The sequence below is a fragment of the Epinephelus fuscoguttatus genome, linkage group LG23 (genome assembly GCF_011397635.1).
Source record: "Epinephelus fuscoguttatus linkage group LG23, E.fuscoguttatus.final_Chr_v1".
NCBI lineage: Eukaryota > Metazoa > Chordata > Actinopteri > Perciformes > Serranidae > Epinephelus > Epinephelus fuscoguttatus.
The window spans coordinates 12,891,188-12,914,160 of NC_064774.1; the positions used below are offsets into that span (position 1 = coordinate 12,891,188).

General features: G+C 43.9%; 3 protein-coding genes across 5 annotated transcripts; 2 read left to right on the forward strand and 1 right to left on the reverse strand.

The window, feature by feature from the left end:
* Positions 1-166: 166 nt before the first annotated feature.
* On the forward strand, positions 167-5,779 carry ttc5 (tetratricopeptide repeat domain 5). The gene is made up of 9 exons (XM_049569268.1): positions 167-465; positions 2,267-2,399; positions 2,483-2,694; positions 2,801-2,951; positions 3,048-3,139; positions 3,226-3,429; positions 3,798-4,012; positions 4,114-4,258; positions 4,345-5,779. Exons 1-9 carry the CDS (start codon positions 403-405, stop codon positions 4,462-4,464), a joined length of 1,335 nt encoding a protein of 444 aa, XP_049425225.1. The 5' UTR covers positions 167-402; the 3' UTR covers positions 4,465-5,779.
* Positions 5,780-7,625: 1,846 nt separating this feature from the next.
* On the reverse strand, positions 7,626-11,244 carry LOC125883827 (E3 ubiquitin-protein ligase CCNB1IP1). 3 transcript variants are annotated; one of them, XM_049568413.1, is made up of 5 exons: positions 11,062-11,080; positions 10,032-10,336; positions 9,762-9,908; positions 9,286-9,460; positions 7,626-8,279 (listed from the first exon to the last, which is right to left on the reverse strand). In XM_049568413.1, exons 2-5 carry the CDS (start codon positions 10,326-10,328, stop codon positions 8,113-8,115), a joined length of 786 nt encoding a protein of 261 aa, XP_049424370.1. In that variant the 5' UTR covers positions 10,329-10,336; positions 11,062-11,080; the 3' UTR covers positions 7,626-8,112. The 3 variants fall into 3 exon arrangements, with proteins under 3 accessions (XP_049424370.1, XP_049424369.1, XP_049424368.1); XM_049568412.1 differs by lacking the exon at positions 11,062-11,080 and adding an exon at positions 10,846-10,987; XM_049568411.1 differs by lacking the exon at positions 11,062-11,080 and adding an exon at positions 11,097-11,244 and having other exon boundaries at positions 7,627-8,279.
* Positions 11,245-14,050: 2,806 nt separating this feature from the next.
* On the forward strand, positions 14,051-22,445 carry si:ch211-212k18.5 (sal-like protein 4). The gene is made up of 3 exons (XM_049569356.1): positions 14,051-14,403; positions 16,104-19,441; positions 19,563-22,445. The coding sequence occupies exons 1-3, from the start codon at positions 14,328-14,330 to the stop codon at positions 19,791-19,793; spliced, it is 3,645 nt and encodes a 1,214-aa protein (XP_049425313.1). The 5' UTR covers positions 14,051-14,327; the 3' UTR covers positions 19,794-22,445.
* Positions 22,446-22,973: the final 528 nt, after the last annotated feature.

Sequence of the window (22,973 nt, forward strand, 5' to 3'; positions counted from 1 at the left end):
AACGTTCCGGCTGACTGGTGCTAGTGTCGACGAAGAATCCTAATTGTTATATTATTTAAAATAAGCGTGATAGTTTTATCTCCCTGTGCTGAAAGATGAATTTTTAGCGACGATAAACGACTCAATTAAAAATGTATTTGTTCGTTTGTGGAGCGGTTCTCTGTCGGAGTCATTTAAAGTACGGACGAATCAAACTTCCGGCGTCCCAGAAATTAAAAGCCTGTTTCTCCTGCGCCAAAACTACTTCTATCCGCGCTGTTTCCGAAAATAAATTATTTCTGCCATTATATTAACATTACAGCTTTATATTTAACACTCTTCTCGCAGCTTTGGTGCATTTTGCGTCACCGCCGCGGCTGCTTTTACTCCGCTGCTGCTGCTGTGAGCTAACTTAACGCAAAGATGGCGGAGGACGAGAAGAGTGGGGAGCCTTTGAAAGAGAAAGACGAGCTGCAAATTCTCAAGGTGTGTATTCCTAATTATATCACGCTAATATTTAAACCCACCAAGTGCGTGAGCCGTCATGTTGTGTATACTTCTCATGAGGTCATGCTTTGCCTCTTAGTTTACTCGCGGGACATCTGAACGACTCGTTACTATAACAACTGACATGCTAACACATTTAGTTTCCAGCCTTTTAGCCCTTTAGCTTAATTTCTGTTGCTATGTCGGATCTATGGAGTCAGTGATTTTTATTTTATGGGTAGAATACCTTCAAATAATTATAGTTACACCATTAAACCGCCAGATACATGTTTCTGCATACATGCTGAGCTTGCATCTGTCCACTTCTTGCTGAGTCACTACATTATCATTGATGCACCGTGTGCAAGTGCAAGGTCTCACACCTTAATCTTCTTTATCAATAACCTTACACAGTTTTAGACACCATTAGCACAAATGCAGGTGCACATACTGACATGATTTGTACCCAACGGCTGTATTTAGTTTGATAAATCTGTTCTGATCGGTTTAAAGTCTTGAAATCTTGCAGGTACATAATTTGGGCAAGTATCTAAACAGTATTAGTGTTGTGAAAATATAGATTTCTGAATATTTGAACTGGTTTCAATGCTCAGTGTCTTATTTTTAATGTCTACTACAGTCATTCTGTTGTTCTCAGCTGTTATACGTTGTCATGTTATATTTAACCTTTATAAATTTTGTCAGAATTTCCCTGTGGTATCGAAAACAGTATCACATATCAATATTTTTCAAGGTGTTGCATGTTTTTCATATCCAATTTCTTATGACTTCATAGATGCTGTGCTCCTTGCAGTTTCTGAGATACAGCCAGTTACTTATCATGCTATATTTAGCCTTTGGGCACATGGGACTGAGCAGCAGTGCCAGGCGCTTTAAAGACTAAATATAGTATGTATGATAAGAAAAATGCATTATACAGCCACACAGTTCTGACTGATTTTTAAAAATTCCTTCACCACATTCACCAGTAATAGACTTGGTAAAAGGACCTGCACTTGTATGGTGCATTTCTAGTCTTCCGACCATTTAAAGCACTTTTACATACACGTCACATTCACCCATTCACACACACATTCATATACTGGTGACTGAGGCAACTGTACAAAGTGCCACCTGCTACTCAGTATGAGCATTCGCACGCACTCACACACCAATGGCAACATTTGGGGCAGTTCAACATGCAGACTAGAGGAGCTGGATGACTTGCTCCTCCTCCTGAGCCACAGCCACTGTGTCGCACTTGACAACAGAGACTCTGACATCTTGATTTTTAGTTCCAATTGTGGGTCAAACACCTACAACACTGCATCCTACAATTCCCATCATGCAACGTAACAGGTTCTTTCACAAAACCCCCTCCGTCTATCGTCCTTGTGATGAGTAAATGTGGAAAATCTGCAACATGGCAAGTATCACAAGATTTTTAGAGTCAATTTTTACAGTTTTTAGTTCTTAGTTTCTGATATTTCTTTTGTCAGACATGCTAGTTCTCATCTTTATAATGGTTGGTGGGCTGTAAAAACACGATGGACAAATATTTAAATACATCCCAAGACTTGGTTTTATCCTTTTCGCCCTGATAAAGCCTGATATGATGTATTTTGTTGTGTTAAAAACAAACAAGATCACAAAAAATGAACATATCACCATTGGTGCTTCTCGAATGGCACAAGAATGATTTAGCTGTGAGAAACGTGCCTTTGTTCTATTTTTAAATCTGTTTAAAATTCATGAAGTTGTCTTTTTCTAACATCTACTCCTCCTCCTTCTCCATCAACAGGAGCTCGTGGATGACCTGTATAATTTCAGAGATTGCTATTTCGAGACTCACAGTGTGGAGGAAGCCGGGAGGAAACAAAGCGATGTCGCGCAGGAGATCGAAAAGACACTCAAGAAGCTGGAAGAGAAAGAAGGTGAGCGTTACGTTCACTACAGTTTTTAATATACAGAATATAATCGACAGTTACTGTATCTCTGTGATTACAATGTCCCGCAGATCTCTTCAGACACAAAGCAGAGTTTCTGCTACAGAAGGGCAGGTGTCTCAACGTGGCTCCAGATTTCAGTTCCGTAGCAGAAGAGTGCCTTTCACGCGCTGTGAAGCTGGAGCCCGGCCTGGTGGAGGGCTGGAACACACTGGGGGAGCAGTACTGGAAAAAAGGAGACCTGACTGGTGCCAAGAACTGCTTCACTGGAGCCTTGCAACAGGTACAGTAAGGACAGAGAGAGAGGGAGCTGTTGTTAACTCAGTGAAGCACGCTAAGTTTTACGTATAAACTCACTTTGTCCTGTGCCTCATCTTCCGCTTCTGTAGAGCAAGAACAAAGTGTCTCTACGCAACCTGTCCATGGTGCTGAGACAGCTGCCGACAGCGGACAGCAACGCACAAGGCAAGCAGGTGCTGGAGAGTGTGGACATGGCCCGGCAAGCTATCCAGCTGGATGTTGCAGACGGGACGTCCTGGTGTGAGTAGGGCGTCTGGGTACTTAAAGAGCAGAGAAGAAGAGTTAGAGGAAATTATGTGCAATTCTAAAGTTGTATTTTCTGTTTTGTTTTTACAGATATTCTGGGAAATGCCTATGTGTCCCTGTTTTTCAGCTGTGGACAGAATCCACAGTTGTCTCAACAAGCTCTAAGTGCCTACGCACAGTCTGTGAGTCCTGAGCTCTGAGCATGTTCGTTCTGATCTATCCACACGACCTTCACTAATGTTTCACCCCTCTTTTTTGCCATTTGTAGGAGAAAGTGGACAGGACTGCCTCTTGTTACCCGGAGCTGCATTTCAACCGAGCCACTCTATTCCAGTACGAGGAGATGTACGGGTCCGCGCTGGGCGGCTACAGCCGAGCCGCAGCGCTCGACCCCGGCTGGGAGGAGCCTCCGGAGAGAGAGAAGCAGCTGTTGGAGTATCTGGGGAAAGTCAAAGAACTCATAGAGAACAAGGTAGGGAGGAAAATGGCAAACACAAGTTCCTAGAGCTGCAGGTGACGACTTTAAATGTCTTGTTTCGTCAGATCAGCAGTTCAAAACCTAAAGATATTTAAGCTATGTTCACACTGTACAATGAAATGAAAGAAGCTGAAGGACATTACGTTATTAGGAAAAATATATATATCCTATATGTACACCTTAACTTGTTTAACTGAGAGAAAGATGTCCTCAGAAGTGTCTGTCAGCTTTGAGTCTGTTGGCTTACATTGACACATTGTGATCAAGCTGACAAAAAGATTTCATTTTCACCACTAGGTGGCAGCAAAGCACATCCATATCTCTTGTTTTGCTCCTAACCTTCAGTCTCTCCATCTCCTCAGGGGAAGGTGAAGGCGCGCCGATTGAGGACGATGCTCTCTAACCTCAGCACGTCATCCCTGGGTCCCTGCTCCTCCCCTCAGTTCCGTTCCCCGACAGGCCGCGTCGGCAGCCTGGAGCCTCGAACTCTGTCCTCCCTCACGCACGGTCACAACGCCGGGGTGGCCGCCCTGGGAAAGGTGGTGTTCAGCCTGGCGTCTGAGGGTCGCATGGCCTTGTGAGTACAGCATAAAATCTCATGTGTCCACTCGCTGCTTCCTTCAGTATTGGCAAGTTCTCCACTCGATGCTGTAAAATCTTGCTCTCTTCTTCCTCCAGCACGTTCGGCATGGTGGACAGCGAGGAGACGTGTATAGTGGTGATGGTGTACAACACAGCGGACAGCTGGGGCGTCCTGATAGGAGACACTGTAGTCATTCCCGAGCCTCAGGTCAAACGAAATAGTATAACGCATAAAGATCAGGTCAGTGTTTCTTCATGTGTGCAGTTCGAAATGTACAAAATAATGTCTCTCTACATGGTCTGACCGACGTTTCCTCTCTCTGGCAGTCGTTTGACTTCAGGAGTATACGAGTAGACTCTCCTCTGCTCCTCATCGTCAACGGCAAGAAACAAAACATCCAAAGTCAGATCGCTGTCTCAGTCAGCTACAAGCCGCAGAGCGAATGAGCTGAACAAGCGAGAGGAAGTGCAACAACAGGACCAAGTCTTTCTGGGTTTTTAAGAAGCGTTTGAAAATATGGACGTGTGACATTTCCAAAGTTTGTGCCTGTTTTATGTGTTGTTTTGTACATAGAGGTCACCTTGTTACTTTGTCTTTAGATAGACTCTTTGTTTATATTTATAAATAATTCTTTTTTTGTATTCTGTTGTTGCAGAGACAACACGGACCTCTTTTTTTGTAAATGAATGAACTTGTGATGATGACAATGTGATGTCAGAATTGTGACTTAAGTTTACCCCGAAATATAAAATCCTTTCATCCTAAACGCTGTTTGAGTGGTGTAGATCGCAAAGTAGGGTCGCAGGGCCACCAGGTGTCCCCAAAACTGTTGTTTGAAATGCACAAAAAAAAATCCACACATTGGGCCTCATTCACTAATATGTGCGTGGAAATGTTCTTACTTTGCGCACAAAATAAGTGCGTATGCAAAATCACCGTGGGATTCATGACACCTGCGCAGCGGCCAATTTTGTTCTTACCACCTTGCGTATGTGTGTGAATCAGAATCATTCTAAATTGACAGGCGCGTGTCCGCGATCTGCAATCAGCATACTACCACGCCCCCGTTTCTCCATATAAGGAAACAGCTTGCCTAGATTTGATTCATGAATGAAGGAAGCGGTTACGCGAGGAGAGAAGTAGTAAATGTCACAGTTTGTTAGAAGCGATGGCGCCGGGTCTTACAGGAATGCCATGGGTCGTTGCAAGATTGTGGAGGACACAGCATGCCAGGATGATCTTGCACACCTTCTCAGGGGTATAAAGTAGTTTGCCAACGGCCGTATCTGATCCAAACACATCCAACGGCCCTTAAGCACGCCAAAAGTGCGCTCTACGGCGCGTGTGTGGGCATGTATGTTATTATAGCGCACCTCTTGAGGGGTTTCAAGGTTTGCGTATGGTGTCATCAGCCATGTTTTAAGGCCATATGCCCGGTCACCCAAACAATATAACATTTTAACATTAACGGAATAGAGACTTACTAAAAATACTAACTAAAAGCAATTGAAATAAAAGACTAGAACAAAAGATGCTCACCAACAAGCCATCCACTTCTCACAGCCCCTGCCTCCAAACGCATTCCCACTGTACTGTTTTGCAAAATAAATGAGTCGTGGGTGCCTCCTGGCCAGCGGGCCACAGCCTTAAGGATATGGCAGTCGGCATTACAGCTCATCTGCACGCTGATGGAGTGATAGTTTTTCTGTTCATGTTGTTGTTAATATTTTGATTGTCACAATGATGAGGGTGAACGTGTGTCAATTTCATGGTAATTTAATCCATTTGGCCAATATATTAGTAAATTAATGATTTTAAAAAATGTTAATTAAATCTCTTTCATGAATGTGGTTTTATAGACTCTGCACGTACTTAAAAGGTATGTTTGCATTTTCTATGTCAGTTCGGCCTTCCTCATTTGTGCGTACGCATGGTCTGAGGCAGTTCTAAATTTGTTCGCAGATTAAGAACAAATTCGGGTAAGAAAATATTGATGAATCCCGGATTTGTGCGTCAAACGATCGTACGCACAGTTTAAGCACAGATTTGTGCGTACACACTGTTAGTGAATGAGGCCCATTGTTATTTGGCTCCTGTTATTATAAATGCAACATTTCGGTCAGATAGACGTCATCAGTCATTAACAAGGCTACTTTTCCACTCTTTACTTTGGTGGCAGAAACAGTCTGGTGTAACTTTAAAGTGTTTCATGTGACATATTTGTCATCATCAAACTAAATAGTAAAATATACTCCATACTAACGTCACATATAGCCCAGTGATACCTACACGTAATTTAAGTTTCGTCCGACAATGAATTTTTGGATAGTATTTTCAGTGTTTCTACATTTTCCGTTATACGATTACAGAGTATCGTTTATGTCCCACACCACTGACGTTTTACTGTCTCACAGTCAAAGACACTTAGGTAACGTTTCATCTTAAATTCTATTAAGTAGCCTGCTTCTTAATTCCTGCTCGTAATTACACACCTGCCTCTTTCACTTTAACATGCTCGAGGCTGGATAGGAAAACCCAGAGTTGACTGAACTAGTTGATAACCAGCTTTGTAGTACCTGTTATCAAGATGGCCAATGTTAGTGAGTGGTTAGTCAAGCCAGATAACAAAAAGATATCCTGGGTAAGTTGAATTGGCTTCGAAGTACAGGCCTCTGTCCGTCATGTTGGAAACAGTCAAGCCAGAAATGAAGCACCGCCCACCGGCCAAACCAAACATTCTCTCTTTACAGCTAAACAGTACACTAAAATACGTTAATGAGAACATTTGGGGTGAGAAATAGGCAATGCAGTGACAATCTTAATTCATATTTGATCAGCACTGCTAGTTTGACACAAGCAGTAGCCCTTTTTAAATAGGAATTGGTGCGAATTTGCAGTCTTCTTTCAGCATTGGCAGTATAAAAACAAAATCGGGGAGTGCGGCAAAATGCCACCTGCCTACTTTTGTTTATACAGAATACGCCTTTTTCGGGGCAATGGGGGGCGTGAGCAAGTAACAAAACGTGTAGCTCAGCGTGTGACGTAAACAGTGACGTGGGAGGGGAGCCACAGCTGGTCAGTCCTTCGGCGATTCTCTCGTAAGTTGGCCCGTTCTTCACCGTCCCCATCATTTGATGGTTAATGGCCTCTTCGTTAGTGAGGACAAGGAGGGCGCACAATTCCTTGTCTCCCCAGTTGCTCATCTTTACAGTGTCTGTCAGGTTTGCGTTTCCCTCTTGCTACTAGCTGCTCATTCCTGCTATCAGCTGTTTACTGTTTATCCACCGCCAGTGGCTCGCACGTGCGCCGTCATCAGCAGCTCCTCCCACAAGTTATCAACAGCCCCTCCTGTGGTGGAAGGCCGCCTCGTTCTTTTTAAACCAAAAAGGTTCCGCCAATATGACTACCCTACGAGGCGGAAAATTGGGCACCTTGGATCAACTCGCCAATCCAGCTCTGTGTGTCTAAACGATCGCAGTTTGCCAGCAAAACGGCCCAATATTCACCAAAGATCTGGCAGTGTAAAAGGGACTAGCGATCGACAGCTGCGTTAGAGACACCTCGGCTCTCATTAGTTGTTTTTGGTGTGCTGCGGTAGATACTGGCAAACGCCATCAGAGGCAGTAGAAAAAGGAGGGACGTGTGTTTTTCACAGACTATCTGTCTCATTCTTCTTTCAGGAAACAGTGACAGTTTCAGCAAATATGACAGTTATTTTCTTAGGTTATCAACTGTAGCTTTAATTCCTTAAACCTGTTTGTCTTTGACGAGATGCTTTTACTATAAATTAATTTAAATCTGACACAATCTACATGAACAGAAGACTGTGAAGCAATGCTCTTTGGAAACAGAGTTTATACTGTATTTACATTGTCTTTTCAAATACTTCGAGAAATCAACACTAAAATATAACAACTGGATTTCGCTCCTAGTTTGACTCCAATATTTGTTACTATTGGACAAAAAGAGCTAATATTATATTAATACACTCAGGGCGAACACCACCAACTATATAAATACTGAAAAATCAGAACACTGTTAACATATATAGAAATAAACGTAGTGCTACAGTCGCTATGAAACCTGTTGCCGTCTCAGTGCTTCTTGATGAAGGGCCGGCCTCTCTCCCTGGCAGGGGAGCTGAACTGGAAGAAGGTCTTGGCTCCGTCAGGCTCCAGGCAGGAGAAGAACCTGCTGTCCCCGTCAGGGCCCAGGGAGAGGAACTGAGGGCTCCTCTGGGGAGTCGCCTGCTGAGCCGCCCCTGGGGGTTGACGGATGTCTCTCATTGTTACACTGAGTGAAATTCCCTTACATAGACAATCAGCTCATTACTCCTACTGTTCTCTCTTAATGACTCTTGACAGAACACCTACAGCTTTGTCTCCCTTTGTGCCACTTAGCATGATTCTCTCTCTGCTTCCTTCCTTTTCTCATTAATCAGTGCGACGTGACAAAGCGTTAAAGTTGATTCCTTTTGCTACCAAATATTTTGTTTTGGACTTTCATTATCGATTATTCTGTGGTCTAATTAATAGACCAATTTGTTCTATAAAATACCAGAAGAACAAAGAACCCCACCGTCTACACCTCCAACTGTGACAGATTTATTGCAAGTATTTCAGTACAGCAGTGGTTCTTAATCTTTTTCTGTCATGCCAAAAAAAGTTAATGCCTCCAACCCCACAATGTTTTATCAACCATTAACAATAATTGGGGAAACAACTGATAAAAAAGGACCAATCCTGAATTTTATTGGAGTAAACAGCATGATAACATAAGCAAACTCTTCTTTAATTTCCCTACATAATCATATTTGTTTAACTTTGTTTCACTCCATATTTTTCCCCTGGCTCTGTGCCCCCCCGAGACCTTCATCGATTTATTTTTTCGACCAAATAATAACCTGATGAAGGTCTTTGTACTAAGACGTTCCCTATAAATCTCACATTGCAAGTGTAGTAGGAGTTTATTTGGTCTTCTACAGCAGGTCCAGGGTCTTCTCCAACCTACCTGTCGACCTACAAGTGTGCAAATATTTCGCTTATGTACTTCCAATTCACAAGTTTCCACAGAGCAAATATTAAACACTTTAGTATATATGCAAAGGCAGAACCTGTGGCGTGATCATTCATAAACTCCTACACTCTACACCCATTTCTCTCATTGTAAAATATAAATTAATGTTCTGTACAAAAAGACCAAGCATCTGTTATTTAAACAGTATACCTTTAAACTTTAACTTTAATCCAAGTTCAAATTGCTCTTACCGGTGTTGTAGCCTTGATGTCCCGGCTGTGTCTGCGTGTCTCTTTCCCCGACATCCACCACCATGTTGCGCAGCCTCAGAGAGTCATACAGCCCCTGTAGTTTCTGGTACTGCCTGTTCCTCTCCATCAGCCTCTCAGACACCTCAGTGTACTTTCTTTTATACTCCTCCATCACCTGGAGGAAACAAGATCGTACACACCAAACGGATTTCACGATTAGGAACACGTAAATATTTACTACGTTAAGTACATGAAGTTTACGGCTCCTGTTTTTATGTCTTCATCATCTATGGTCAAAAAAGAGATAACGATGGTGACCATGAAGCCACTCCTCTGTCGCTTCCCCCCATCAGGCCCTTTGTACTGAGGGGAGACTTGGCTATTTTTCACCCAAGACGGCCTTGTCAAATCATATAGGTGCTTATTTCAAGCGTGACATTCTGAATCTGCACCTGAGTTCAAGAACAGTGGCTTACTTTCTTCAGGGAGGCAATTTCCCCCCTCATGCCGCTGAGCTCCACTTCTCTGCTCTGGTTCTGCTGGGTCAGCACCTTCTCCATCTGCTTCAGCTGTGTCTCGGCCCGTGACAGACTGTACTCTTGAAACATACGCTCCTGATGGACCTGTTTACAAGGAGATTGATGAGTTGGGTGTTTAGAGGCAAAGAGACTGACACAGATATTCCAAGACTTGCAGATTCAGAGCTACACTATGTTCATATACATACAAACAGAAAAATAATTGACCTGATAACTCCAAAAGGCCAAAGCGCGGGCGCTGATGTCCAGAACTACATCTGGTCGCAGACCTGCCAGCACCATGGCTTTGTATTCCTCAGAGGGCGACAGCTCCGTCCTCACGATGTCCAGCTTCCCAGACAGTGCAGAGGAGCAGGCCGGGCAGATTGCGGGAGAGCGGCTGAACTCACCTGACCCATGCTGATCACAGAAAACGTGTGAGCAAGCCGTGACCCAGGCGAAGCCGCTCAGCTTGGTCCGACACTTTGGGAAGTTGCATAGGAGTGTGTCGTCACAGAGAGACATGGCCACAGCTGTGGAGAGCACAGCAACATTTTAGTAATGGAGATCAGCACAATAGGCAAGTTGAAGGTTCGATGAAACAATTACATATATTTAGAGTTTGAAAGATCTCAACCATATCAAGGTAAAGCAAATAAAATATCCACTTGGGAGACATTTATGAATTATGATCTTCAAATTCTAGGAGGTTTTAATTTATTTCAAGGTCTTATTTGGTGATATTTAGGAATTTAAAATCACCATATTTTCTTATGTGTGTAGTGACTGAATTTTCCTATTTCATGCATTATTAGTTTTCCTTTCCCATCATTTTTAGAGTAAGGCAATATGTAGACTCTTGATCTTATGAAAGCAACAAGTAAACACATAATGTTACAGGGCTAACTCTGCCTTTAAGTCCTCATCAATGACCTAAAACTTTACTTTTAATTTTCATTTTGACTTCCTATCTATTTCAAATGATCAGTAAGATAATATACTAGATAAGGAAACACTAAACACCCCAAATATCACAACTTACGGCTGTATGAAGAGCTATGTAGCTTTGCTAAGGTTAGGGTACACAGCTAGCTTAATGCTACATCGACATCAACTGCCATTAGCATTAGCATGTTAGCAGGTAAAGTGACGAGCTCTCGGGCTAAATGTTATATCCACTTCATATTCAACTGCTCAGTTTAAAAAGCACAACTTTGACTTTTAAAACTAATTGATGTTGAACAAACGGACACTTTACCGGAATATTTACGGTTAATTTCGGGAAATACAAACCTGTTACCGGTTAGCTAGCGCTTCACTCTGCAGGTGACGACAGGTGACGCGTGATGAATACTGTAATCTGATTGGCTGATTGCAACTCAACGTCTCAACGGTAAAATCTGAAAACAGTAATTTCAGATATTTAAAAATGAAACTACATTAAGACATTAAAAATGCTGAATTTGAAACAAAGACAGAAAATATAGTTGTTCCTTTAGCTTTATTTAAGTTGTATGTGTATAGTAATGAGCTCTGGGGATAAACTTATGTGTGCTTTCTGTTCAAACTTTGACTTTTAAAACTATATTTTCTGTTAAATTTTGACAGAAAACTTAACATAATGGAATATTTACGATTAATTTTGTGAGATACCAATTTCTTTTTATGTTTAACCTTTATTAACTTCTGGCCCTTACATCGTCAAACTGATAATTAAGTACAATCAGTGCAAATTACATAGGCTAGCATGGAAAATAAACAAAAAAAAATTTAATAAAATATAACATAAATAAAAGGGTCATAGCTCTGAACAGAAAACAATATATAGGCTAAATGTAATTGTAAATATTCTGTAAATAGGGGAGATAGCTGTAGGCCGACTCTTCACTCTACAGGTGACGCTTTATGAATACTGTAATCTGATTGGCTGATTGCAACTTAAAGTTTCAACATCTGAAAACGTTAATTCAACATTGCAAAAATGAACCTACAGTAAGTCTAAAAATGCTGAATTTTTTTGAAATATTTAGGGAAAGACAGGAAATTTAGTTTTCTTTCTTTGACAGAAAACGTAACGTAACGGAATATTTACGATTAATTTTGGAAGGTACCAACTAACCCCATTTTTAAACTTTATTAACTTCTGGCCATGACATCATCAAGCTGATAATAAAGTACAACCAGTACAAATGACAGATTTAACAGAGAACGAACATGGAAAATAAGCAAAAGGGTCTGAGGTGTAATCAGAAAACAATATATGAATGTTTTCCTAAATATGAGGTAAAAAAAGGGGCAGACCTACTCTTCACTCTGTGACGCGAGATAAATACTTTAATCTGATTGGCTGATTGGATCTCAACGTCACAATGGTAAAATCTCAAAACATAAAGTCCAGATATTTTAAAATCAACTTATAGTATGTCTAAAAACTCAGAATTTTAGACATGTTCAGGACAAAGACAGAAAATATTGCTTTTCCTTTAGCTTTATTTAAGTTTTATGTGTAAAGTGATGAGCTCTCGGGGTAAACTTACGTCTGCTTTCTGTTCAAACTTGACTTTTAAAACTATATTTTCTGCTAAACGTTGACAGAAACTTAGCTTAATGGAATATTTACAATTTTTTTGGGAGATACCGACTTTCTTTTTCTCCGTTTTTATTCTTTATTAACATCTGGCCATGTCAAATGGCTGTGCAATAAATAAATACAATTAAAATGAAATATAATATAGAATTAATAAAAGGGTCAGAAGTCTAATTGCTAAACAATATATGAATGTTTTTGTAATCTGATTGGCTGCTTGGGTCTCAAGTCTCAAGGGGAAGATCTGAAAAACATTAAATTCAGATTTTAAAATTAACTTGTAGTTTGTCTAAAAATGCTGAATATCAAACATGTTGAGGACAGAGACAAATTTTGAATTTAACTTTATAGGCTATTTGTATAATGTGATATTGCAGCTTAAATAAGTTAGACTCTGGGAACTTATTCCACCACTGAATATGACTTAATGCAACCTGAACTTTGGCATTACATCACCATTACATTACATTTTGTTTATTCTCCAGGTGCTGATTAAGCTGAAGAAAGTCAGATACTTTAAAGAGCAGCCCAAACTGTAACCCTTCAGATAAACATGGCAGTTATTTCCCAAAAACCAAATAATGCCCTGTTTTCTTACACAGCCTCTGAGTGGATATATGTATAATACCAGACACCTACTTAAATATGGCCCCCCCTACTCCTCCTTCTCCTCCACCTCCTCCCACTTTTTTTTCTCCTCTGTCTCTTTTATCCATTTCTCCACGTGGTACAGGAGTAAAGGCGGGGGGTGAAAGAGGGGCATTGTGCTGTGCAGCAGTGGATCCGGGGGTTCATAGTGAGAGAGGGGAGATGCTCACTCAACTGTGTCCAGCGCGCCATTGTCAAAGATTCCCATCTATTCTCTGCCTTTTAAATAGAGCTCCAGTGTAAGATGCTTTTTGGGGGGGTGAGGGGAGGGGGGGTATTATACGCTTGGTGATAACACACGAAATACATGCATGTGGAATGGCTGTGTGGCCCCACTTGCACACAACTCACTGCACTGTTGCTGATAATTGGCTCTATGGAAATCAAAGGGTAGAAATATCGCCTGAGCTCCTCATGTGGCGCATTAACACCACTGGGAAGACGGATTTTTGACTCTTGCTGATGGAAACCACCTGCAAGATAATTATTATTATTATTTTATTATGTGCCCACCTTGCAGAGAATAAGTACACCTGGGGGTGCTGAACAGATGATGGATGAGTCATCTGTTACACCTCTTATAGACGTGTTAATCTGGCCTACAATGATTTTACTGTCTTCCATGAATGATTTAATTTTTTTTTTTGAAGGGAATAAACTATTCCAACGCCCATTTAAATGTGCTTTTAAGCCATCCAACTGCTTTGACACCTAATTGTCATGTTTTATTGAAAGTTTATAGCTGCTGCGTGAGTGTGTAAAGAAAAATAAAGCTGGGGAGAAAGAGAAAGAGAGAACCAGGGAGGCTGTGTGTTACACGCCATTGAAATGCAAATATCATTGAAGAACAAGGAGTGGTTCTGTGTGTGTGTGAGTGTGTATGGCGTGTGTGTGTGTGTGTGTGTGTGTTTGCATGTGTGTGTGTTCCCTGTATGTGCATGCAGCGGGGCAGCAGTGGGAGAGGAGGGGCGCAAATTGGACAAGTTTTTTGGGGGAGAAGAGACTTTAGAAAACAGCCACACACACGCACTCACGGCAGCTTCATATGACGCGGCGCAGACCTGCGGATTTCCAAACACCTCAGCGCTATTTTTTGACTTTCTTACATAAGAAGACGCTCCTTTTTACTTCTTTTTTAAATTCTCTTTTCATCCCATGTGCGGGATGTGCGCGACTTTTGGGCTTTAGTTGCTCGGATGGTTCCAGGAGCGCTTTCCAAGTGCGCAAAAACGTGCCTTCTGCCATTCAACCGACTGATGCCCCCCTCTCTGTCTGAGTCGCAGTGAATCATGTCACGCCGGAAGCAGAAGCGACCCCAGCATCTCGTTAACGCGGATCCGGGGGGCCCACGGCTGCTATCTCACGGTGAGTAAACATCTTTAAGAGCGTGCATGCGTTTTTGCCTTGAATTTCTTGAAAGAGTGCATCCATCCTGCAACTTAACAGCGCGCACCCCTGCATGCAAAATTCACTTTCAGAGTCTTGGACTCTTCAGAGAGTTGAAGCAAAGCAAAAGTTTGGGTTTTCATGTATTTGTGTGCGCTAATTGTTGCGCGATTTCTCGTTGGTTTTAGTGATATTCACAAGTTTATGTATGCATGGCCGCATTCCAACAAGCGCACCTGATTTCACAGACTTAAAAAAAAAGTGTAAGATCTAAGTTTGTCAACCCCTCCTGCTCAGCCATTCACTCTAATGGGCCCCACTAAATGGAAGCCTTAGGCACTTTGGTTGGGGCCAATAAACTTGTCCCTGTGAAATGAATAGAGTGGGATTAACTAACATACATCTGTGGCCATTTTCATGTGCTGTTCATCCTCCAGGAAACCAACAGGCTGCTCAGCGCTGACTGCTGGAGGTCTTTGATTAGTATAGAGCACTCTCTTATTTGTTAACAATAAGGTGCAATGGGTGGGGGGAAGGGAAGGCAGTGTTTTTGGTAAAGATTAATCTTCCACCCTTCTATTCTCCTCTTCTTTTGCTCTTCGTCCATGCCTTGCACCCCTCTTCCCCCATTTTCCACCTACAATACCTCCCTCCCCTTTCTTTCTCCCTCTTTTTCGCCCCCCAACCCTATTGACTGTATACTCCTACACAGTTGGGGGGGGCTCAGATGGATGAGAAAAAAAGATTCAGAGGGGATAGAGAGATTGTTCCTGCACTTGCTCTGTGTTGCAATGGGTTATATCTTCAAGTGCATGCACCTATGAGACTCCCAGCAGGTAAACTTCCAAAAAGAAAGTTCGTCCTGGGAGTTTTTTGTGTGTTTCCTGCAGGTTCAGGTTTGTTTGTCAGTCACATTGAAGGAATTTCACTGAGGTACAGTCTTTCATTCCATCACTATATCACTCCAGGAGGGAATAGTTAGTTTGTCTCTCCATTGTTGTTACCCTCCCCCCTTCTTTTTACTCTTTCTCACTCCGTGCTCAAGATTCTGAAAGAATTTGACCCCTGAGCAGCAGAGGTCAGATTAGTTGACCAATCAGAGTGTCTGGACAGTGCCCAGAACCCTTAGCGTGGCCTGACCCTTGACCTCCACAGTGACGTAAGGGGGGAAGGGTGAATGGGGAGATGAAAGACGTAACTGCTGTAGGGAGGGGGTGGGTTAAGAGGGGTTATGGGTTGTCTTGGTGATGCCCATTGTCCTCTAAAATGTGTTGCCATAGCAGCAAGGTGGTCTGTAAGCTTTTTTGTGTGTGCAAGATGTTTGAGGAGTTTTGCTTCGGAGAGCACAGATTGAGACAAGACATTACAAAGACTCATAGACTCGCTGAGTTTCTTCCATTTGTTTATTTGCTTGTTCAAGGCCACTTCCTAGCAGGCATTTCTTTTTGAAGTTGTAACAGGATCTTTTGGTATGCACACAAATTTGCTAACTAAATTTGTAAAGAATAACTGGAATCAATGAAATAAACAGGCACTGTAACTGGAGCGGAAAGTTTTAATTAATTTACATACCTGGATATTTGGGCTGATACTGGAGACTGGGTGTTGCATAATAATGTCCCTGCAAAGAAACAAACAAAGTTCTCAAAAAGCTCTTTATCCTCTTTTTCAATCCTCAGATGATCACCTGGGCATGAAGTCACCATCCACATCTCTTGGCTCAGAAGTGACCTCATCAGGATCGTCCTCCTCATCCCCCACCTCTCTCCAAGACTGCCAGCCGCCTCTGGCCCCTCGCCCATCCCCTGGTGGGCTCCACGCGCCCTCCTTGCCCAGCGAGAGCTCGCCTCCTCCCCACTGGCCCAGCCACATCGCCCCCTTCACCACATCCCTCCCAAACACCCACTCTTCCCTCTCCCCAGACTTCCCTCACCCCTCGCTGTCATCCCAAACTCACTCACCTCCTCCCTTGGGTCAAACCTCAGGTTCCCACAGCCTGTCCCACCAAGGAAATTCTCACTCCACCATGACCTCCCCTCCGATGGGCAGCTCAGCCACCACCACTACCTCCTCCTCCTCTTCCTCCTCCTCCTCCTCTTCTCAGTGTGTGCCGCCTCACCGCGACAGCGCCAGTCCAGGTCATCAGCAGGCCTCAAGCTCTCCGGGGCAGCAGGGACAGATTCAGGTGTCGCCAACCCTGGCTGTGCTCCTGGAGGAACTGAGGGTTTTACAGCAGAGGCAAATCCACCAGATGCAGATAACAGAGGAGATCTGTAGGCACGTTCTGAGGCTCGGAGGCGCTGTCTTTGGCCAAGATAGTAACAACACACAAGCCAGTGGTGCAGATAGCAACCAGAAGTCCACAGGAGCAGCATCTTCGTCACCAACACACCCCTCCACTGCCACGCCAGTAACCACAGCCTCATCGCTCTTGACTGGCCTCCCATCTTCCCTCTTCCCCCAGCCATCCGTCTCCAAGTCAGGTACTTCACATGTCAATGGCAGCAGAGCTTCATCCTCCTCTACCTCTTCTTCATTATCTTCCTCATCTATTTCATCTACCATCAGCTCCTCTGTGGCCTCCCTACACCCTCTGTCCTTGTCATTGGGGCTACCACCACGCTACCTCCACGAGAAATCATCCAACACTTCCTCGTTTGGTCATAGCAATGGTATCAGTTTCCCGACTCCTCCCCTTCCTACCACCAGTCATTCCCAGGATCTCCAGCCCAGCTCCTCCCTGGGCTCTGCCTCCTCTTCAGGACGCCCTCAACATGTGTGCCGTTTTTGTGGGAAGGTGTTAAGCAGCGACTCATCACTCCAGATCCACCTGAGGTCACATACGGGTGAAAGGCCCTACCAGTGTCCAGTCTGCTTGAGCCGTTTTACAACCAGAGGGAACCTCAAAGCCCATTTCCTGCGACACAGAGAGCAGAACCCAGAGCTGTCCCTCTCCCTGCTGCCCCCAGCACTGTCAGAGCAAACACAGAGTGCTCCCGGTCCCATCCAGAGGAGGAGAAAACGGCGGGCTGATGATGACGAGCCATTTAATGCAGTGAAAGGAAGCATTCCCGGGATGGCAGACAGCATGGCTTCTTTAGGATTCCTGTCTGGTGCATCTGCTCGGCCCTCGCCCTCCTCTCTACCTCTGCCCCCTTCAGTGGATATGGCGTTGCTGTCCACAGCCCATTCACTGCTACAGCTGAACAGAGCCTCGGCTGCAGCTGCTGCCAGCGCATCTAGCCCCGGACTGCCTTCCTCATCTTCGTCCTCGTCTTCCACCTCCACCATGGGCAGCCAGTTCAAAGGAGCAAAGCAGCAGCGATTTGATGAAAACACCCCCCCTCACTCCACCCTCCATACAACCTCCCCATATTCCCAGCTGGCCCACCTCCCCAAGATTCTCTTCCCTGGCGGTACCTCCCCTCATCACCTTGCACTTCTCCGGCCCCCGGGCCACCCATCGGCCTCCCACCTCACTTCACCTCATCAGCTACCCTTCCCCTTTCCACCTTTCCCCAAACCATCAACCTCCTCCCCCTCTTCATCCTCTCCCACCACCTCTACCCAGACCTCAGACACCTCCAAGCTGCAGCGCCTGGTACAGAAGCTTGAAAAGCAGCCACAAGGAGGTGCCTCTTCTTCGTCCGCCTCCTCGCAATCACCTGCTGAAGCAAACGGGGACACACATGGCCATGACTTGTCCACCACCTCCAGTGCCTATCGCAGGGAAATGTTAGCTGCTCTCGGCCTGAGCCCAAGTACCAATGCTGCTGGATTAGTGACCAGCCAGGGAGTCTCAGGTTCTAGCACTACAACAACGACGACTACCCCTTCTCTGCCTACAGTTCAGGCTGCAAATCAGTGTGGAGTGTGTCTGCGTGTCCTCAGCTGCCCCAGAGCTCTGCGTTTGCACCAGGCCACACATCTGGGAGAGCGCCCATTCCCTTGTAAGCTGTGTGGCCGTTCGTTCTCCACCAAGGGCAGCCTCAGGGCCCACCTGGCCACTCACCGCGCAAGACCAGCCAACTCCCGTGCCTTAAACTCCTGCCCATTGTGCCCACGCAAGTTCACCAATGCCGTGGTTCTTCAGCACCATATCCGCTTGCACCTAGGAGGGCAAATACCACCTGACGAAGATATACCTCCTGAAGATGTAGCGGAAACGCAGGATGCTGTCTTCAATGACAATAACTCCCCATCTAAAGCCCAACAACTTCTCCCTCTGGCCTTAACAACAAGGTCCAAGTCTCCAGCTGAAGCTCTCAACTCAGGGTCGAAGAAATCCACAGCAGCTGATGCCACCTCTGTGAAGACGGAAGAATCAGAAGGCTCAACACCCAGTGTTAGCCCACCCCTGACCCGCAACCCCCCCTCAGTGGGAGCTGAGGACCCCCTGTGTCTGGGAGACAACGCCCTAGCTGATGGTAGCCCCACGAACGGCTCCATGTACTCTGAGGAGGAGACCCACGCTGACCTGGGCAGCACCAGCCCATTCAAAGCACCCTTAGCTAGTTCTCATTCAGATGTAGTGAATAAAGACACAGAGGCAGATGACACCCCTTTGTCTCTCTGTGTTTCAAAGCCTGGATTAGAAAATGATGCAGATGTTAGTAATGATGAAGCCTGCTCCACAGAAAAGCCCACCACAAGTCCTGATCGTAGCCCCAAACCACCAGCTGCAAATCCCTCACCTGCACTCACCCCACCTGCCAGCCCAAAAGCTATTCCTGAAGCAGAAGAGGCCTGTGGCAGTCAACCACAGGAGGCACAGGAGAGAGATGCAGCCCAAAGCAAAGGCATTAGTGAGACCACCAGAGAGCCTTTACCAGTGTTGGATCCAGAGCCGGAGAAGGACGCTCCCATGGAGGGGGGTCATGGTGTGCAGGAAAAGCCCTCAGAGGACCTAGAGCCCCCTGTCCCAGCACCAGCACTGCACACCCAGCCAGCTCGTCCTGACAAACCCTACAGCTGCTCCCAGTGTGGAAAGGCATATGCCAGCCGTAGTGGACTTAAGGTAAGGATTGGAGATATTGTGGATTTGTTCTTGGGTCAAAAGTCAATGATTTTGATGTTGTACGTAGTTTTTATGTCAAGAGAAGATCTCACCCCCCTTGTGTTTTGTCTCCCATCAACAGGGCCATATGAAAACTCACCCTGGAGTGTCAACCAACACCCCCTCCAAGGCTCAAACCAATGACACTGATATTGCAGAGGAACCCAGCTCACATTCAGCCAATAAGAACCCAGTACAGCAGGAGGAGAAGCAGGGATTGGCTCAATCCTCGGGGGAAGGTGACAGCACAGATCCTCTACCTATCAGTGTTGTTTCTAGTGTGGCGGCCGAGCCTATGGACACTACTGCGTAGACAAGTTAGCATCCTTAAATGACAGTCTTTAAAAAGGGTCCTGACAAGGGAATGTATTTTTTTAATAGAATAAGATTTGTTTTCTAGAGTTATTAATTCTAATTCATGTTTACCTTTTGTATTAGGCAGATAGATCTAGTTTGTATTGTAGTAACATTGCAAGAGATCTGTGAATGTAGTATTCTAGCCATGTATTTTTGTATTTCAAAGACCACAGTGAGGCCTTATCTTACACACTTCACAGAATTGTCACAATGAGAATTAATTGTTTGCGCTTTTCTTTTGCTGACACCTATTTCAGCACATGCTTTCTAAGCTGATTGGAATAAGAGGGACGGTCCAGCGTTTAACAAGATGAACTCCATACCAAAACAGGCCAAATTACTAACGGCCAATGATTGTAAATATGAGCTGCGGTTACATTTATGCCTTTTTATTGTTACTTTCTTCTTTCCTTTGTTTTAATGCCATGCTGCTGAAAGCATGTTTAAGATGTGCTGAGTTGCACTGCGAGTTGCACTGTGTCCTGTGCTGCCGAAACATCTTCTTAAAGGCATACTTCACCATCACATAATCATTTGTATGTGATTTACTCACCCCCTGTTGCACTGAATTTCAGAGGAAAATGTTGTTTTTCTGGAATGCAACCACAGTGAACAAAGAATCAAAAAATGGAGAAAATTCTTGATAAACTGAACTCATAGGGATCCAGCTTTAACAGCTGCAGAACTATATATAAACATCTGTTTACAAACTCTCACACAACTCGTGAGGTATAATCTAAGTCTTCACAAACATGCATTTTGACTAAAACCTTACTATTTAAACAGTCTCATGCGCAAATGAGTAGTGCACCTGTGCTGTTTATGCCCCAAAAAAGCATGTAGATATGCTATGTGCTAGTTAAAAATGTTGAAAAGAAAACCACGTTTTAAGCTGGACAAAAGATGTGCCTTAGGGACTGTCCCAATCTTCATGGACACATTACTTTATATACAGAGTGCATCAGAAATGAAACCCTAAAACCTGGAAATGAGTTAGCATTTTAGCACTCCAGGTTCTTTTGTCTTAGAATCTTAGGGTTTTTTGTTAGATGCCTGAAATAAGGTCTGTGGGTAACACAAGCTTAAGAAACATTCACGTTTTGTTTTATGACATAAAATGCGTCAGACAATACCCCACATGTGAATTTTGAAACTTTCATGTGTCTTTAAAAGGTGGTTGCTAACAAGTAGCTAAATGAGACTACAGAATGTCATCGCGCCGAACCGGCTTGACAGCCCCGTTCAGGTGGCGACGTTATGCTGTGTCACTGTGGTGTAGTGTGTTTATAGCCAAACATCAGGTTTTTACTTTTAGGGATTGCATAAAGGCTTTTAAAAATCATTAAAGTGGTGTTCAATTGCGAGGAGTATCTTGCTGAACAAAACATGTAGCTATAATAAACATTTGTTAGTCAAAGAGCTTATTTTCTGCAATAATACAAAGTCCAATGGAAACCCCATTGACTTTTTTGATGAGGGAACCAGGCTGACACTAACTTTCATGTAATCATCGCTGGAGCACTCTTTCATCTCAGCTAAAGTTAGGTAATGTTAGCAAAACTCTAGCTAACTAGCTAGCCTACGCAAAGCTACATCAAGAAGAGTAAGCCTGATTTCAGATCAGTGTCAGCCAGATTTGCATCGTCCTTACTTCTGTGGTAACTTTAAAGAGATTTGGGCAGATCCAGTGGTTGCTGACATAATTTTAAGATCAGATGAATTATCGTTAGCCAAATCAAAGCTAACATTCCTTTCTTTTTATTACCACCATAAGGCTGCACGCTGCCCCGAAGTAACTAGCGTACCTTTCTACAGTAAAGAGAGACAAACATTAGGTCTGCTCCAGGTCAGTAATAAATTCATAGAGTACTTTCAATGTTGACTGATAGTCTTGTCATCCTCTCATCATTTTGCCTTGTTCATAAAAGATAACATCATGATCGTTTGCTTCTTAAGCAATATTGCTCGACACCGAGAAACTATCTAATAAACAATGTGGCCCCCGGACATTGCCGTGCTTTTTTTGGTCAAGTTTGTTCGACCCAGCAACAGTAGCTAATTAAGGTGGGCGAGACTAAGATTTGGTCAGTTCATCAAGAATGTTAGACTTTTTGGATTCTTCGTCCACATAGGAGGAACGCGAGAAAAACAAATTTGTCTTCCCATTTTCAACATAACAAGCGGAGAGTAATTGATGTACAAATGATCATATAGGGGGGTGAAGTATTTCTTTAAACAAACACGTTAGCAATGGTGATAACCATGACGATAATGATGGCGATGATTGTGTTGGATTATCCGTACTTCTGTGAACACTCCTTGTACTTACAAAATTTGCTAGCAGCAAATTATTCATACTGATGATTGTAAATGTTTTTTTTCTTGTTGTCGACGCGATCTGAAGAGTCAAAAAGACAACAGGGATGAGTCCGTTATAACTCCCCCTCCTTTATCTTTCCTTCTCCCCCTCTTCTTCCCACTGCTCTCCTCTCTCAGAGCACTTGAGAGTTTTCTGCTCCTGCAGAAATAGTCTGCACTGCATTCCTGCTTTGCCCAGTTTTATATGCTCTGTAAACCCCTTTTTTTGTAGCAATGACAAAATGTGTTCCCATGCCTCCCATGTGATGTATAAAAGATAAATAAAACAATGTGAAGAGGAGACCTGTTGTGGGTTTCTTGTATTTTTTTTTTGTCTGGGTCCAGTTTCAGCTTGCGTCTTTGTCGATTCATTTATCTGTTTAAGTATTCTGTTTGCATGACTCTTATTCCGTGTGCATGTTGGTCAGTTTTCGCTTGTTTGTTCCAGCTCTCGGTGTGTCTGGATCGGGGGGTCCTTTGTCTGGGGCGCTGGGCTAGCTGTCTCCTAATTCTGCCTTTTTTTGCCCCCAGTGTCTTTTAATATGTTTCAGTTCCCCACCACTGTGTGTGTGTGTGTATGTATGTGTGAAAAGGATAATCAGAGCCTGTATGAGTGTGATTGAGGGTGCAGCTGTAGAGGCCGCCACCTCCCTCCCTCCCCCCCGGGCCTCCCCCTCCCCTCTCTGTGTCATACGCTCTTTCATACGCACTCTCTTTCATTTTCTCTTTCATTTCTCTCCCTCACTCTTTCTGCTCACCCCCGTCACCCTCTCACCCC

Bases quoted from the DNA above. Each gene is read 5' to 3' on its own strand.
- ttc5 (XM_049569268.1), top strand. From the start codon at position 403: ATGGCGGAGGACGAGAAGAGTGGGGAGCCTTTGAAAGAGAAAGACGAG. The intron at 2,952-3,047 runs GTGAGTAGGGCG...TTGTTTTTACAG, and splicing joins TGCAGACGGGACGTCCTGGT to ATATTCTGGGAAATGCCTAT. The intron at 3,430-3,797 runs GTAGGGAGGAAA...CCATCTCCTCAG, and splicing joins AAGAACTCATAGAGAACAAG to GGGAAGGTGAAGGCGCGCCG.
- LOC125883827 (XM_049568413.1), bottom strand. From the start codon at position 10,328: ATGTCTCTCTGTGACGACACACTCCTATGCAACTTCCCAAAGTGTCGG. The intron at 9,909-10,031 runs GTCAATTATTTT...CCTTGTAAACAG, and splicing joins TGGCCTTTTGGAGTTATCAG to GTCCATCAGGAGCGTATGTT. The intron at 8,280-9,285 runs GTAAGAGCAATT...GTCAACCCCCAG, and splicing joins ACATCAAGGCTACAACACCG to GGGCGGCTCAGCAGGCGACT.
- si:ch211-212k18.5 (XM_049569356.1), top strand. From the start codon at position 14,328: ATGTCACGCCGGAAGCAGAAGCGACCCCAGCATCTCGTTAACGCGGAT. The intron at 14,404-16,103 runs GTGAGTAAACAT...TTCAATCCTCAG, and splicing joins CCCACGGCTGCTATCTCACG to ATGATCACCTGGGCATGAAG. The intron at 19,442-19,562 runs GTAAGGATTGGA...TCCCATCAACAG, and splicing joins CCAGCCGTAGTGGACTTAAG to GGCCATATGAAAACTCACCC.